Source organism: Coturnix japonica, chromosome 4 (assembly GCF_054131305.1).
Source record: "Coturnix japonica strain WE chromosome 4, WE-NBRP24, whole genome shotgun sequence".
Taxonomy (NCBI): domain Eukaryota; kingdom Metazoa; phylum Chordata; class Aves; order Galliformes; family Phasianidae; genus Coturnix; species Coturnix japonica.
In genome coordinates, this window is record NC_140666.1 from 77,930,943 (window position 1) to 77,948,203 (window position 17,261).

The window sequence follows — 17,261 nt, forward strand, 5'->3', positions numbered from 1 at the left end:
TAAATTGCAGTATTATATTACACCAATTCTTCCACTTAGTTGTTGTCTGAGAGCAGCAATTGTACTTCTGCCATCTCAAAGTTGAATGCTAACCCCAGTTTGTCCCCTAGATACAGGTAATACAAAGAGTCAGGTATCTCCAACCCCTTCCTTTCTTAAAGCAGGTGTTGAATACACTGTTGTCCAACCTGAGATTTACCCCACCTATTACTCTGCACTGGTAACAGGAAAGTTAGCAACTAATTTAGCCTAGGCAACAATGTTTTAGAGATTAATGTCAGATAAGATAAATTCCACACTAATAATGATTTATGCTGCAAGAACCATCTCCATATAGGAAAAAAAACTTCCTTACAGCTCTTCCAGCAGGTAGCTGCTCAGTCATATACAAAAACTGCATACAAAATTGAGGGATATAGGCTAACTGCCTATAACTCTGGAGTGACATGGAAAAGAATAGAACCTCTAAACGCTCTGTAAGCTGAAGTCTAAATGCTTTGTACTGGAGTGAATAAAGTGCTTCTTGAAAGCAATGTATTACTCACCGAGAAAGATACACCTATTGAATGAAACAGCACCAGTGCAGCTGAGCAGGTGAAACATCATCAGCCTCTGTGATACATTGCTTTCTCAACTCTATTTATCTTCTGTTTGCTCTCCTGTATTATTTCTTGGATGGGATTCATCACCTCCTGAAATACATGTATTAAATAAGCCATGCTTCTGCATAAAACTAAAGTTCCTACTGACTAAATTGCCTGGTATATCATTACAGTTATCCTGAGTATGAAGTACGTGCCAATGGATAAATTAAGCTGATTACTGAAGAGTGAATATTTGGGTAAATGTGAAACTGTATTCAGTAAATAATAACCTAGCAGGTGACTCACAGAAAGTAAATAAAAATGAAGTATTGTATGAACTGCACCAACTATAGATGCATACTCAGTAGGGAACAAAATAAGGTGCTTTTCAGATTCTTGTATCTTTGTTAGGCAGCATATCTGTTAGGCAGATTTATGAACTTTGAAGAATGTAGATAATACTTTCAATCCTGATATGCATCAGTAGCTTCTTTCTCTGTATTTTGTGAGCATAGAAAAATACTCTTTAGAACCTGTTGTATTTAGTGCATCTGAAAGAAATTATGGCAGCATAAATCATGTGGATATGAAAAGCAGTAGTGAGGAAAGTGAAGGTAATTACTCTAAGAAAGGGATGTTAGTTTAAAGATGTCTTCAGTGTGATTATAATGTTTAATTGGTTATTTAGGTTAAAAATGCTTATCAACATGTGGCTGACATGTTTGTCACTTGACTAAGTATAAAGAAAGTTTGAGAGATGAAAAGATTGTGGGGGCTATTTTGTTTCAAACAACTGTATTTATGTATATATCCATACCTATACCCCAAATAAATATATGTGTGGGTTTTTAATCTCAGGAATCTCAGGAACTGAGATTGAAAGCTTCTGTTTTGTATGAGGTTTGTATGAGTTTGTATGAGTTCTTGCATCCTCCTTCAGAAAGCCTCAGAGATGGTGCTACAGCAAAAACATGCTTTCTCCTGGGGGTTTCTCCTGGCGATGCTATTTTTTCTCTGCTGATTGTAGACAAAGCGTAGGTGACAAGTGTAGTACTGATGCCTAATGTCATGCACCACTATGGCATATACACTGTGCAGAAACCAAATTAACTTCATATTTAATCCTAAAGAGATTCTGGTCTTTGTTGTTCTAGATCATCTTGAAACCAACCCAACCTGTTCCCTCACCTGACAGCATAAACAGCGGGAACACTTCAGCCCATGATATTTTCACTATAAATTCAAATTTAGACAGAGGGAATATGTCTAATGAAACATCATGTCATCAAAGCTGATCTATTTTCAAGTAAAATAGCAGTAACAACTATGATTTACTTGAGGAAAATGTCTTGAGAACCTGAATAAGGGCAGGGACATGTGGTACTTGTAGACATATGTTGTCCATTCATTCATTCTAGCAAAAAAACTTTAGGTATAATTCTACATATAATTACTTGTTTTTAACAGTTCAAGCCAAAATGTTGGACCGTTCATGTAGCTACGTAATCCAAGAGGGAAAACTTAGGGAAGCTAAAATGACTTTTCTATGACTGTACTAACATAAATTTAAAATTATTAAGCAGAGGGAGGCAATAACTCTTGGTTTACTTATACCCATGATGTCATCTTCAACACAGGTATGGTTAAAATATATCTTTTATATTTCATGCATTTTTCTATCACAGGGAAGCAGTTTGCTCTTGGTTAGGATTGCAACCAGTAACTTTTCATTTTAATGCCATATTCTTTCTCAATTCAGTGGTGAAAGTTTTGTTTTGTCTGAAAGTGTCCAGATTTATTATAACCATCAAATACGTTTCCATGCAGTCTGAAGAACATCAGTTGTGCTGTCATAATGATGGCTTATAGGATTTTGAAGATCTGAAATACCTGTAAGTTTCACCATAACAAAATTAATTTACAACTCCAAATATAAACTTTCTATTGAGTCAAATGTTGTGAAACTATTTCCACATTAGCTTGGTGAATTAAACACATAATGAAATACTTTCATTAGTCGGGTTTCTTCAGAATGCATGTTATAGCTCCAGTCCCGTATCTGTTGCATTTTATGTCCTGTGTGTTACCTGCACACAGTGATTGTTCTGTCCCGTGGAATATCACTGTGGACAGACAGCACTTCGTGTTGCTGAGAGCTGCTGTCTGTGCCTTGTATCATCAATGCTGTCTGTGAGGAAGTGGCATAAATCACTGCTGTAAAAATGATGATTGGGCAGAATTTTGCACTCATTTGGTGCTAGACTTGCAGATGTGTAAATGATTGTGATAAACTGAGTCTGAAAATCTACTCTTCCATATTTTCTACAAGGAACAGCACATGTATAACACTAATAAATTAGATGTCAAGTTGGAAGAACACCCACTTTTATCTTCTACCATGCTGTCAAATAAGACGAGGGTTGTAGAGACATTGCCAGTTTGATTTCTTAGCAGAATTTTGCACCTGTTCACTGTGTAAAGTAACAACGGTGTACTCAAAGGCGTGTGTAATTGCATAGGAAAATAAGGGATTAGATGCAGGGTGCACAGGTTGATATTCCAAGTGTAACTGCAGTGCATTGAAAACTATTTGTGTAACTGTTAGAAATAACAGAGTTTTGTAAATCTGGGACTCACATAATAAAACAAGATTGTTATTTCTTGCAAAGCAAGTACATCTCTAAACATGCAGTTATAGATGACCAGTCTTGACCTACAAGGTGTTTAATGCTGAAGAACACACGATGCTCCTAGCCGGTTTTCACAATGATTGATTGCTACCATTAGTAAAGTGTGCTCTTGATTTCCAGTGGGAATTTATAGTTTCTCAGTGGTGGATCTTGCCATGCCCTTGTCTGACAGAATGAAGTGACAGCTACTACCAGATATCACGCAGATTGCTTCTTAACCATTCCAATGATGGGAAAAATAAATTGGCCTGGTTAGAGTTACTGAGGACATTGGTAGCGTTGCAGCCTTTTTTTTTTTCCCCAGTTTTTTGGTATGTTTTTGAAGCATGAATATAAGTAGCAGTCTCATAAGTAATGCTACTCATTATGAATTATTGAATCGTTATGAATGCTACTCATTACTTGAATTTCCATTGATCATACATCCAAAGCACTGTGGTAACAGCCTACTCTTATGATCTATCTGCTGACCATCCTTAATGTCCCCTGTATCTTTTCCAAGTTCACTGGTCTCCTGAATTCAATCTTCCATCTCATGTGTGACCCAAGTTTATTTTATTGTATTTGGCCATCTTAGAGTACAAGTCAGTCTGCTTAAGTGATGAGACCCAATTTGTTCCTTACAATTCATTCTTCTTACTGGTTTCTGCTCTATCAGCTTTTTTGCCATCTTTCTTTTTTTTTCTTTTTTTTTTTCCAGCAGAAGGTTTATATTTTCTCCCACGTTTTTGAAAAAAGATATTGAATAATACTGCAATAATAGCAAGCCCATGTAGAATTACACTGAAAATACCAAGCACAATATTGATTCACTACCTACAAGTTTTTAGCTCAGTCAACTTTCAGTTATTTTGTATGTTTAATACCTTTATTCTGTTCTTTCTGGTCTACAATTGGGCTGTCCTCAGCTGGTACAAATTTTCATGAAAGATCAGGTTAACTGCTCACAAATATCTCTTGTTGGTGTAAGTATCAGATGAGAACATGCTTGTGACCAGCTCAGCAGACATCTCCATTCTACTCCTTCCTTAAAAACAAGAAGTACATTGCCTGAGTCATAATGACCAAGGACAATATTGATGTCAATTGTTCAATTTTTCTTTAATATCGTATACAAAATATCAATTCTACTTTGTAACTTAATATATTTTATATAAAATCCAATGTACACATCTTAAATTTGTTTAAATAGTATCGTAAACATAACTTCCATGAGGAGTCCGTCCTGGAGCGATGCAGTCTTTTCTTAATTATAGTTCCTTTTGATATCCCTGTTGTTTGTTAAAGAATCCAACTTTGATTCTAGAAATCTCCATCTGAACTCAGATTTGGTTCCTGTCAAAGCAAAAATAAATTCCCAGGTTATTCATTTTCCACTTCGTGTCCCACACACGGCTAGATAAAGTCATGTGCTGGATTGTCGTTTGGCTGTGATTTGACATGATCTGCTTCAGAGCTCATCTTCGTCTGACAAAGCATCAAGATAATCTGTATCAACATATAAGAGAAATCCAGAAAACAAGCTGTCTGCCCATGTTGGGTCTGAAAAGAGACCGTTTTGGTCAGCGTAGAAGATCTCAAGCCATACTTCATCTTCTGGCTGAAGGTAGATCACAGTGGACCCAGAAGCTACATCGTGGTTTCCTGTGTTTGCGTCAAATGTCTTTATGCGGTACTTCCCATTGTGAACCAGCCCAATGGCAAGGTGCTTATTTGCCAAGGTGATGTCATAAGAAAAATAATAAATCCCTGGGATGGCACAAATAAACTTCCCTGTGGAAGGGTTGTAATGTTCACCCTCGTTGAAGAGGACTTTATTGAATACAATTGGTAGTCTTTCCTCAGGGTAGCTGGTGGTGATGCCAACAGAAAAGGCAGATTTCAGCACTATCTTCCCACACTTACAGACCCCTGGTGCACCTGGCTCTCCTCGGTCTCCTTTATCTCCTTTAGGTCCAGGTGGTCCAGCTGGACCTACTTCACCCTTGGCACCAATCAGTCCTCCTGGTCCTTTTTTTCCAGACTGACCTTGGTCTCCTTTCTCTCCAGTTGGTCCTAATGGCCCAGTTTTCCCTCTTAAACCTTCAAAAACATTTTAAGTTAGTTAATCATTTCAACTGTTATCTCAGTAAAAGATCACACAAGCTACTGGGTATATCTGAACAGGCAAGAAAAGCAAGGCCAGAATTTCAGAATACTTCAAGAATGCTTTCAAAATCTTCTAAATAAGCTTGTGAAAAGAATAGCGAGTTGAAACAGAGCAGTGGACTACACAGCCTGTGAGTCCCTTGTTTTTAGACCCCTAGTTTTCTTCATACACCTGGATTAAACACTGAAGAACTACATATCCATTGCTGACAGAGGCATGGGTACTTCTAGTGTGGAGGACAGCACTGTGGTTACCCAACGCCAGTGCACTAAACATTACTTACTAATTCAGTGGTTTTATTCTGTACCTACAAGCCTATTAATCTTTGTTTCCTAGCTAACAGCACAAATGAGGCTAATTATTTGCCACCAGTGCTGCCACACATGGCTTTGCAATGTCCCCTTTTTATTTCATGTTTGTGCATAGGAAGGCTGTGCAATTACATTTATTTCCACATTTGGTTGTATGCATACTAGACATATCTAAAATATATCTGCACATTTTCTTTCACTACATGCATCACACTAAGCCCACACGGGCACATACACACATGTTCGTCATATGTATATGCATACTAGTAATGATGAAAGCTCTTATTTTGATGCATTACTATGTTAGTTGATGTAAATTTTCAATACCTGCGCTCCCCTTTTCACCTTTCTCTCCTTTCCTGCCATCTCTACCATCTCTTCCTGGAAGACCAATGCGTCCATGTGGCCCTGGGGCTCCGTTAGCTCCGGGGGGGCCCACAGGACCTGGCAACCCAGGGATACTGCAGATGTATCTGGTATAGTAGTTTTCTCCTTTGAACTGGTTTTGAAGGGGTTGTTCACTGGTGTAGATGGCAAAACTTGTAATGTACAGCAACACAAACATCGTTGAATCTGGAAAAAAGTGCATATGGAGAAGACTTTATGTATATGATGATACTCATTCCATTCAGATGGCCAGCGGGAGCAGCATTTTCTAGTGAGGAAAAAGCATGCACCTTTACTTCATTTTGAAGTCCTTATCCTTGTAAATGAATCTCCATCCTGACTAACCGTAGCAGGAACTTGCCAAGTTTGGAGAAGGGACACCAGTAAGAGAATTACAGCTTCACTGCTTGGTTGTACACTCTGGCAACCTCAGCACCATTACTCTGCTGTAATGGGCCAGATAGGAGTAGATCATTGTCCTATGGCTCTGGTGCTAACAGGAATTTCTTTTTAAGCTTAGGCTGGACTGCCATGTGAAATGAGCTATATCACAATATCTTGAAAGAAAAGTCATTAAAGTATTATATATTGTGGTTGGATGCTTTCATGAACAATTCATTAAATGGGATTTCTCTTTTGCATTACATATACTGAGGGATTAAAGGAGAAAAACACTACAAAAACAGAAATGTGTTGAGGAGTTGCAGTACCTGATATGCAAAGGTGTTCAAAACTAGTGTTGCATTAGCTGAGATTCAGTCATGAGTGAGGTGAGATACTGTGAGTCTAGTTGTTTCTTCTAATTCACTTGCTGGACTCTCAGAACACATCCATGGGGGTTTTTGTTGGATTTTTCCATTCCTTCAGAGCCAACTTACAGCACAGAAGCAAATCAGAGTCCACTGGTTTCTATGGGGAGAAAGAAAAGAGATGGGGCTAAGATGAAAATCAGGTTCATTCTCAAACTCTTAATTATACTACAAAACAAATCAATATAGAAATCCTTTTCATTCCCTATTCTGTTATATGATTGGCTTTGCTGATTGACTTGAAAACCAGAATGGACATATTTACCTCATGTTCATGTTATCTCCATGGCCATGCTGTGATATATGGCATGACCAAAACTATTCAGCAGGGAAAAAGATCAGCACATCACATCCACATCCACATCCACATCCACATCCACATCCACATCCACATCCACATCCACATCCACATCCACATCCACATCCACATCCACATCCACACTCTTTACCAAGAGCAGAAAATGAGAAGCTGCATCTTCATATTGATGCAATGAAGGAAAAAGAATGAACTGATTACTGAAGAGAAGTAAGTGATGCTCCAAAATTATCTACAGTGATTTATATTCTGCTTTTCATATTAATCGTCTTATATCAAATTGGCAGAAGCCAAACTATTAATTTTGCTGTCATTTGATAAATGCTTACAGTACAGGCAGGCACAACAGCTTCCAAGAGTGAATTAACATATGAATATGCGGCATTACAGGAGAACAGTGCATGATGACTCCAAGGCAGTAGTTAACTGTAAGCATAAACTTCACAGTAATGTTTGCTCTGATATTTTATTGAGTGTTCCCAAATAAAGCTCATGGTTTTTCATGGGACTTATATCAGGGACAGCAAAGCTGTCTGTGGACAGGAACAACTTAATCACGTGGCCAAGAGGGAGCAGCTTGGTGGGAACTGAAGCCTAAGACTGCCTATGAATTTTACAAGGAGTTGATGGATGAGAAGCAGACATGACTTAAGGACCAAGGATGGGAACAAAAACTACCCTTTGCCAGATGAAAGCCTGAATTAGTAGGCTAGATGTTCCCACACTGTGTTGTGCATCAGCCAAGCAGAAACAATGTCCACAACTGCTGGTTTTTGCCTGTCCAAGATCTTTGACAAAACATAACGAGAGCTGTCATGCAGTTGCTCCAGTGATCAGATGGCCGGTAACCTACTGATGTGTGAAGCTGTCTCCAGTTCCCTTACTTCTCCTGCTGTTCTTCTCATGTGCCTATGGGAAATAAATTAGCCTGGGATGTGTGTTACTGCAAAGGCTCTGGGGAAAAATTCATTTGGGGAAGGTAGGGAGTACAGGGTTGTTGGGATAAGGACGTGCCTTAGAGGGACGTTGTGGTTTGAGGGTGAGTTTAGCCAGGGAAAGGAACACAGGTGTTGGAAAATAAACAGGAAAAGTTTTCAGCAGTGGGATGGGGTTCTTAAGGAAAGATGGGGCTGTGAACCTAAATAGTGGGACTGCAGGATGGGTAATAGAGACGAGATTAAGAGAAAATGGTAATAAGGTTCAGATGATGATGTTCAAAGTCCCAAATTTAGGCTTAGAGGAAATACAGAAAGCTAATTCCAACAGTGGTCCCCAAAGAAATTACCTTTGGGAAACCACATGTTAGGCCACAGAATCAGGACCTGTTTTAGCCTTGACTTCTGGCTCTTATATTTCTTCATGGACAACAATCCACTTTGAAAAGGAGGAGTGAAGGACGCCTCTCTACTTCACTGCAGCAGTCTCTTGGGAAGTGTGAATCACCTCAGACCACAAGAGGATGTATGGCATTGAACCCACGCCTCCTGTTTCCTGGGTGTTGCTCTAAACGATAAACTGTTAGTCTGGAGGTGAACAAGAACTTAAGGCCACGCTTTTGAAATTTCAGGTTGAATGAGGAGACCAAAATCAGAGTTTTCAGTTCACTGAGATTCAAGAAGTTAGAAGGCAGAATGAGACTTCCCAGATTCTTTTTTCAGGAGTCGCCTATATTCCAGTGCAATACTTGATCACACAGAGTTAAACGTTAGGCAGAAAGTGAGTCATAAATTAGACTTTCTTCTTTTTTTCTAGTTGTCCTTTTCAAAAACGTACACTTTTGTTTTCAAGTTGGAATAGGAAACAATGTCATTTATATGTGCCAAATAATGTTTCTTCAAGGAAAAACAACACTCGAGAAGTTCATTTTTTTAAAATCCAAATAGCAAAAATCAGAACAAGCAGATGGTATTCATGTTAACAACAATTACAATTATCTTCACTGAAGCCAGCACCAAAGATAATAAAGAGAACGATGTGAACAAAGGATTAGAATGTTCTTCCAAGTTTAGAAAGTGGCTTTTCAATGGGTACCAAATCGGAGCATGAGCACATGCCAAAGCTTTCACTGGAAGACTATAGACACGCTCATTACTTCTAATGTGAGGTGATTTCTAGAACAGCTTTTCTAAGTGAGAGTGGCACATGCAGTTGTTTCATCACCTTTTATATTGCACAAGCAGCATGACCATTGCCCTTGCGCATCAACATGGAAGATCATCTGATTCTTCTGATGTCAGAAAAGTATTCTAAAAGTTATTCTGATCCGTTGTTGCGGATCTGTTGACATGACAGATCTACCATCTCTACCACAAGAATATAGTCTATGTATTGCATTCCTACTGAAGCTACATGCTGGGCAGAGGATCTGTATCATCAGGTTTCTAGGAAATCTCAAAGCATTACCAGTATACTCAGATTGTACTTGATAACATATTTTTTTTTTAAGAATTAAATAGTTGTAGCAAATTCCCAGTCTTGAGACTTCTTGGTATATGACCTAATCTTCCTCCCTTATCCAGCTATGCACATCTTAATTTTTAAATTTACTAATTGGCATTGTTCTGAAACAATCATAAGAGATTTCCCATCAATCTTTTATAGATAAAAACTGGGTCAAAAGCCAGCGGTTATTAGTCACAAGCTATCTTGGCTGCATTCATACATTTATGTTTCCTTGCTAGCTTTCAGTTTGCTTCCAGTGCATGTACACAGGCATCTGGGTAGGATGGAAAGATATATTAAATAACTTCCTTGTGCAAAAAGCTGTAGATGAGAAATATTAATACTCTTGGTCCTTTCTAATCTGCAAAATTCACAATGGCTTAGTATTGCAGAACATAACAGTCAGTGCATCTGTGTCTCTCAGACATCAGAGGCTCTTAAGACCTCACATCACTACCTTGCATCCCTGCTGTGGGATGTACGTGTCAAGTCCACAGCTGGCCATTGCCACACTCTGTGGGTTAGCTATACAGCCATCAATCTTCACATAGTTTTATGTTGTCTTTGTTTCCCTTAAGAGAGGGAGAGTGACCTGAAACCTTCTGAGCCATCTGAACTTGTGATTGCTAGTCCCAGAATGACTGATGGTGCCCAGAGGGATCAGCCAGTGGAAAAGAACATTAGCTAAATATTTCTGAGAAAACAATCCATTAAGGCCTTATTAGCAGTGCTGACATTTAATGGTCTGATTTGCTTCAGTGTGCACTCAGTCATGTTTAAACAGCCTCCTTCATAACTATGTTGAATGTGGTCAGATTCTTCAACCATGTCTTAATGCCTTCACAAAAAATTAAGAGCTTATAGTCGATCCTGGAAGTTCAAATTGTTTGGTTTTCAAAATATCAAAGCAATGGGAGTCATTTTATTCCTCAGTGTCTCAATTGAAGTCCACCCATTCTTGTTATTTACAAGGCCATTTTTACTAAAAATGCCCAAGAATCTGTTAAAGGCATTTATCAGTGATCTAGACTGCCTCAACTGGGGGAATTTTCACATGAGGGCTGGTACAAAGTGTACCAGAAAATGCAAGAAGGTAAATAAAGTCTGACAGAAGTTGTCTTGACTGACAGCTGAGAAGTCAGGTCAGCTGCTTATGGTCTGCAACTGTGACTCCTGTATCCAGGAAGGGTCCTAAGTAGCCCTGTCAGCCTGACATCAGTGCCAGGTAAGGTTATGAAACAGATCATCTTGAGTGAGATCACACAGCATGTGCAAGACAACTTGGGGGATCAGGCCCAGCCAGCATGTGTTCATGAAATGAAGGTCCTGCTTGACCAACCTATCTCCTTCTATGATTGAGTGGTCTGCCTGGTAGATGAGGGAAAGGCTGTTGATGTAGTCTATCTAGACCTCAGCAAAGCCTTTGACACTGTCTCCATCAGTATTCTCCTAAAGAAACTGAGAGGTACGTCTGGAACAACAGGCCCATCACCTGTGCAGACCCAAGGTAAACACTTAGAGGACTCCATGCCTGACCAACATGTAGTCTGTGAGTGCTGCCACAATTCACATAGGTCTGAGTCTACAGGGCATTGCACTATCCTCTATCCAGAGTTAGCTACAAGGTCTCCATTTTCTGACCCATGCCATTTCGTTGTCCTGCTCAGGAATACCAAAGGGAGAGCCTGAAAACAAAACTTACTTAAGTGCAACTTAAGGGAGAGGTGATGATGACTTTGCAGTTGAATCTCACAAAGGTATAGGTCTCAGGAGACCATGTCTCACCTACAGAAATGATGATGCATTTTCAAGCATATAAATGATTGAATCTTAATGTAAATCAATAAGGCTCAACCTTTTGAGAAATGAATGCATTTTGAAAACAGTACCAGGGCACTGAAGCCTTATGGGCTTTTCAGAATGGGACACCACAAGCTAAGTGGCGTCTTCAAACACAGGAGCACATAAGCAGGTGTCCCCAACTTCTGGGATTGCCAGGCTGTCCCACTGTGTGCACCCCAGAAGTCCCATCCGTGCCAGTGCTCTTGCATGGGACTTGTCAACTCACAAGATGAAAATCTGGCCTCAAGATCGACATCGTTTCCTGACAATTAATGGCTGTTCAGAGAAAATCCTGGTCTCTACCTCAAAGTGATTACTTCAACAGCATTACTCCTATATTTACACTGGAATAGAGAAAGGGGAATTTGGCTTGTTTTATCCACTTTTGTGTTTGCTGTGGTTAATGTCAGATTCTGGAGATAGGAGCCAAGAAGAGTGAAAAATAGAATGAAATTTATGTAATGTCTGCTTTTGGGTAATGGCACATTTTTAAATTATACTTCTGCCTGATTAAATCAAATTTGTAAATAACAACTTGATTTTCAATGAGATTAACCTCTGTCTGTGAGACAAAAGAACACGCGTGTTAAAAAGACAGCTCCAAACAGTCTGGAGCACTGAAATAAGATAAAATATAAATTCTACATTATAGTATAATCCAATGAAACAAAGACTTGTGTTTCTGTAGAAGACAGAATAATGCTTCATGGCCCCCATCATGCCACTCAGAAATGCCAGCTCCAACCAAGCTGACCCTCGGCCAGCAGTCACCCACACAGTGCCTGTGTTTCTAGTTGATGGGCTTGATTTTCTGCAGCTTCATATTTTGTGACTGCTCCCTGGGTCTGGGTATGGCGCAAGCCCCTGTGAGGTGGCAGGGCCGGACATTGCCCATCTCACAGACCCAGCAGGGAGCAGGACAGTGGGGGACATCTGGGGCACCTCCAGATTTGGACACATCTGTGGGATGGGCTGAGACCAAGCTGAGACATCAGCCCATGGGTGAGGTTCAGCTGGACTGCAATGGGGTCCTGTGCCTTGGCAGGGTGGGAACAACCCATCCTATTAATGCCCTCATGTCTTTAGCAATTTATACTGATTGAGTTAATTAAAAAAACATTATGATTGTGATCTGGCAGCCTGTGTCCGCTCTACACATATGGAAATAACAATTTGCAGCATGAGCTTACAAAGATCTACTTAATTCCATATGGACCCCTACTCCTCTCTCCCTGCTGCAGCATTCACTGAGCTGCAGGGCCAACTCTTGCCCTTCAAGATTTGCTCTCTTTCAGCCTCCTGATGAGAGCCATTTCTGTGGTAGAATGTTTGGATTTGCAGAATCTCATCTAAATCCTGTACAGACTTCTCTGTGTTGTGAAGCTGTAAAATCAAATTCCTTGACATGAAGAAATGTTTGGATTGTTTTGAGAACACATTGAAAAAAACAAATTCTATTACAAGAACTTTTTGCTTATGAATGGCTGACACCAGCTAATCTTTTTCCTTTTGTATTTCTGACTTGGGTATTGCAAGCAGACAGCTCCAAATCTCTATAGAGAAATCTTATGAAGAAAAAATTGTATTGTTTCATTTATATGCTTTCTATATTGTGCCCAGACCTTGAAAGGGACAAACTCATGCTGTTGTATAAGCATGAGTCTATTAACTTGTTCTGACAGCTTACTATAACTTACTACAGATACTAATTACAATATAATCTAAGAAATCTGTAAAAAGAATTTAATATGTATAGCATGAAAAGGTGCAGCAAAGTGAATACAGGAAAACAGAAGGGAAGGAAAAGCAACAACTTATGCAATAATAACAGAGACAGTATTGTTCTGCTGATGTAAAATCTGGTTCTTTCAAAAGCACTTTTCAGATTCTGCTTTTTCTAAGTAACTGGGCCCACCATTTCTTATTTCAAACCAGTTATCTCATGGGAGATTAAAATGGATTAAGTCAGCATAATTCTTGCAGTTTCTTCAGTGCAGGGCAGACGAGGTCTAGCATCTGAGAGTCAGTCAATTTTGACTTCATATCAGAGCATCAGCCGTACCCCTGCTTGTCAATGAGAACAAAATTCCAGCCTCATGTAGCTGGGCATAGCTCCACTGAAACCAGATGACTCATACTTATAAATGGCCTTGAAGGTGTGCGCTCTCTTAAGTTCCTGCAGCATTAATTTTCCCGTTTTTTGTCTCGCATCCTACCTGCTTGTTTCCCTGGGGGTCCCAAGGGAATGGCATGAAGAAGGTGCCACTGCCAGTTGGCTGGACACTTGGTAGTAGGAAGGGAATCCTTTGCCTGCTGAGGGTGGGCTTTGCCTTGGCTTTGCTTTACATATGCATGGCTCTCTGCAGTGACCTCTGCAGGGTCTACTCAGGACTCAGCATTTCCAGGTGGTCAGAAGGTCACACAGTGTTTGGCAGCAGATTTCATCTCATTTTCACTTAAATTTGGCCTGATCTCAGCCTGCCAAGGGTGTTCTGATTGTCACTTAGTTTTTCTTTAAGGTTCTGGAGCATGGTGGTTGCATTTAATGTCAAATCTATTTACTAAAGGTTTTGTTTTGCTATTTGACTTTGACTGATGGAGTTAATTTTCTTCAACTCAGATCTATTATCTGATGTCCTCAGTTGATCTACTTAGATTCGTTTCTAGCTATAAACAGCAGTAAGCTGGCATGTAATAAACTGTTTTGTTGTTCTTATCTTTGTGATAGATATCTTCATTGGGCATTACGTAAAGTGCTATTTTAGTGTTTGTGATTTTGTTTACAGCTTAAAATACACATTATATCTTGAACAGGATAATTGCAACTGAAAATCTCTTGTATACAAATGCTGTGTCTTTCCTGATTAGAATTTCCATTTTCTTTCAGTGAGATGCTGTGACGTGTTTTGAGGCTTCTGGTTTTCCTTACTCTTTTGGAAAGTTTAAATGTATGAATGTGTATACGTGTGTACACATACAATATAAAGTTAAAAACAACCAAACTTTTATAAACTTATTAGCTTATGGGGGAAAACCTAGAAACAAGATTTGGAGACAATTTATAGATGCATCTTCTCTCCTGCAGATTTTATTTATTCCCCTTGCTTTGTCAATGCATGAATGTAGGTCTCTGCAGAAGTTCATAAGCTTCTGCTGTTCTCCATAAAATTAATTGCTGTCCCAGTTTGTTCTCTTGGGGCAGTTATGAAGTCATCCATAACAAACATTTCATTATGTCTCTTTTTTTTTGGATTAATGTTACATCTGAATGACTCTGCTAAATATGATCAAAAGCCCTTCTAGCCCAGTGCCTTTGCTCCCCGGCTGCCCTGCAGCAGGCTTTTGCACTCCTTCCTGAGGATGTGGGAAGCATATGGTGATCCTTGCCCAGGGGCTGTCTTCCCACTTCTGGTATGCAGCTAAGCTCTTATGAACTGGAGATATTTTCTCAATCTTTGCTTTCTGTCAGCCTTGCTGGACACTCTATCTATAAACCTGGAACCAGTTTAAACTCTGGCTTTCCATGTGTAAATTTGTTTAATCACACACAGAGCACATTTGTCTCCTTTCAAGCTTTTTGTCTTCCTTTGATCTTTGAAAATGATCATATCATTGGATCCCTGTATTTTTTGCATTGTAACAGGTAGTGGCCATAACAGGCCTGCTCTTTAATAAGTTACCTTAGAAAGGCACTGACTTTAGATTCCAGCAGATCTAGCACCTTCACTGTTTCAAACCATGTCCTCAGATCAGTGTAGGCTCCTTGTCTCTAGCAAAGATGCAGAAGTGCAGCTGCAAAAATGCATCTGCCAGAGACTATTATCTTGTCTCTGCCAAAGATGAGCATCATGGCACAGATGTCCCTGCTGCAGTGATTGTCATTCTGCAGTACTTAAATCTAAGTAAAGTAGTAAAACCCAAATATAATGTTTTCCAGGAGACATAAGTGGCCCTTATAGAAAAGAACAACGCCAGTTTGAATCTCTCAAAGCTGTGTAAACCATCATGTGCTTGCTAAAACAGCCTTAAGGATAGTTCTCCAGATATGCTGTAAAATAGTGCTTTTGTTGGCATATTTAGAACAAAATAATTATGGTTTCTTTACAGATGTGTGTCATTGTTATTCAAAAAAAAGTTTGCTTATTTTAATGTTTTAACCACAGCATAAAATTGTGCCAGTCCTTGCTTTTCTTTCTGTAAGTATCTAGCTGGAAGCAGTGCTGTTACTGTTGACCACATGTCCTCACAGACACAGCACTGGAGGCTTATGGGGTGATGACAATCACCATCCCTGTCAGGGTTGCCCTCCTCATCCTTCTCCTCTGTCCCCTCACTTTGCTGGGCTCCTGAGCTTTGCTGAGCAGCTCCTCTCTGCTCTTGGAGCATCAGGAGCAAAGATCAAAATCTGTCCTGCTCCCCAGAGGATGTATGGAAGATAAACCTATTTTCCCCTTGTCCCCAGTCTATTGGGATATAGAATGCTCTAGTTTTTATCACAAATAGCCAGACACTGAGGAGGAAGGTGAGAATGAAGGAAAGATGCATCAGCTGAGCATGCAGCAGCTGTGAGGGCTATATTGGTGTGACTTTGGATGTCCCTCCAGATTGCCCCCATGTCCTCATGGGACAGAGAAAAGGGCAGTGGTCCACAAAGCAGCAGAAAGGTGTTGGCGGGCTGACTGCCTGAGTCAGTGAAAAGCTTTGTCCACCCTGAGTGATGCTACAGCTGGCCAAGCTGAAAGAGAAAAGTCCTTAAATGGAAATCTCAGATGTGGAACTCTTTATTTTCTGCCAGAAATTTAGCTAAAGTAGACTGTTTGCTGTAGTGAATATTCATGCTGTGATGAGCCTAGATATCACAGTCCTTTCTCTCTCTTTGAGGTCTGTCTTCAGCCCACAATAGGGATGCAACATGCCAACAGTTACAGAGGAGGAATCTATTGGAAAGCTGCAGTGTGCACAGTATAGCCCCAAGCCCCAACGTGCTGGCTCTGCCCTCTCCTCATTTGTGGACTTTTACAGACTAATCCTGTCTTGCAGACCATGGAAATGGAGATTCTGTGCAGGTGGTACCACTTGTGCAGAAGTAATCACAGTCAAAACAAGTTCCTCTCCAGAGGCCCTCAACTGCAGAGAGGGCAATAACGACTCACAGCGTGTTAGCAAAAGTAGTGGTTTTGGCAAAAACAAGAATCCCATTAAGTAAAGAGATTGTTCTGCTTTGGAGTTTCATCAGTTTTTTGCTTTGTTTTTGAGGTTGTTTTTTTTTTTGCTGTATTCTTTTTCTCTCCAAACTTTCCTAGTTTTGCCCTGTTGGTGAATGCCAAGGGAGCCTGGAGGTGAAAATCACTGATAGTGGAGCTGGATGGACAGCCAAGACCTGCTCCTCGCAGCAGGTGCAGAGCACTAATGCCTCTGCCATTTCAAAGCAACGAATGGCCATAGCTTCTGGGTTTTGTGCACCTTTATTCAACAGAGGTAGCCAGAGAATAGAGCCAGAGATTGATACCAGTTACCAGAACTCTTTTCTTCATAAAAACAACCAATATTTTTTGAAGTGCACCTGTCAAAGATGCTGTTATTAGATAAAGCAGCTCCAGCTATAAGGAGGTTCTAAAGCTCACAGTCTTCCCTCATTCTTTTGATTTACTTTTACCACATGCAAAAACTTGTAGACCTTTGACTCTTGTTTACAAACAGGCAGCCTGGATAACATTAGCAAGCATAAATG

The 17,261-nt window shown here is 39.9% G+C and overlaps 1 protein-coding gene across 2 annotated transcripts in view; it reads right to left on the minus strand.

The window, feature by feature from the left end:
• Positions 1 to 4,356: 4,356 nt before the first annotated feature.
• The window catches only part of C1QTNF7 (C1q and TNF related 7), a 41,844-nt gene continuing 28,939 nt past the window's right edge, over positions 4,357 to 17,261 (minus strand). For both annotated transcript variants that reach the window (XM_085545730.1, XM_015862620.3), the window contains exons 2-4: positions 6,832 to 7,030; positions 6,062 to 6,307; positions 4,357 to 5,356 (exon numbers count right to left, since the gene is read on the minus strand). In XM_085545730.1, the coding sequence (XP_085401856.1) occupies positions 4,725 to 5,356; positions 6,062 to 6,299 (870 nt within the window). In that variant the 5' untranslated portion in view covers positions 6,300 to 6,307; positions 6,832 to 7,030 and the 3' untranslated portion in view covers positions 4,357 to 4,724. The remainder of the gene's footprint in view (positions 5,357 to 6,061; positions 6,308 to 6,831; positions 7,031 to 17,261) is intronic.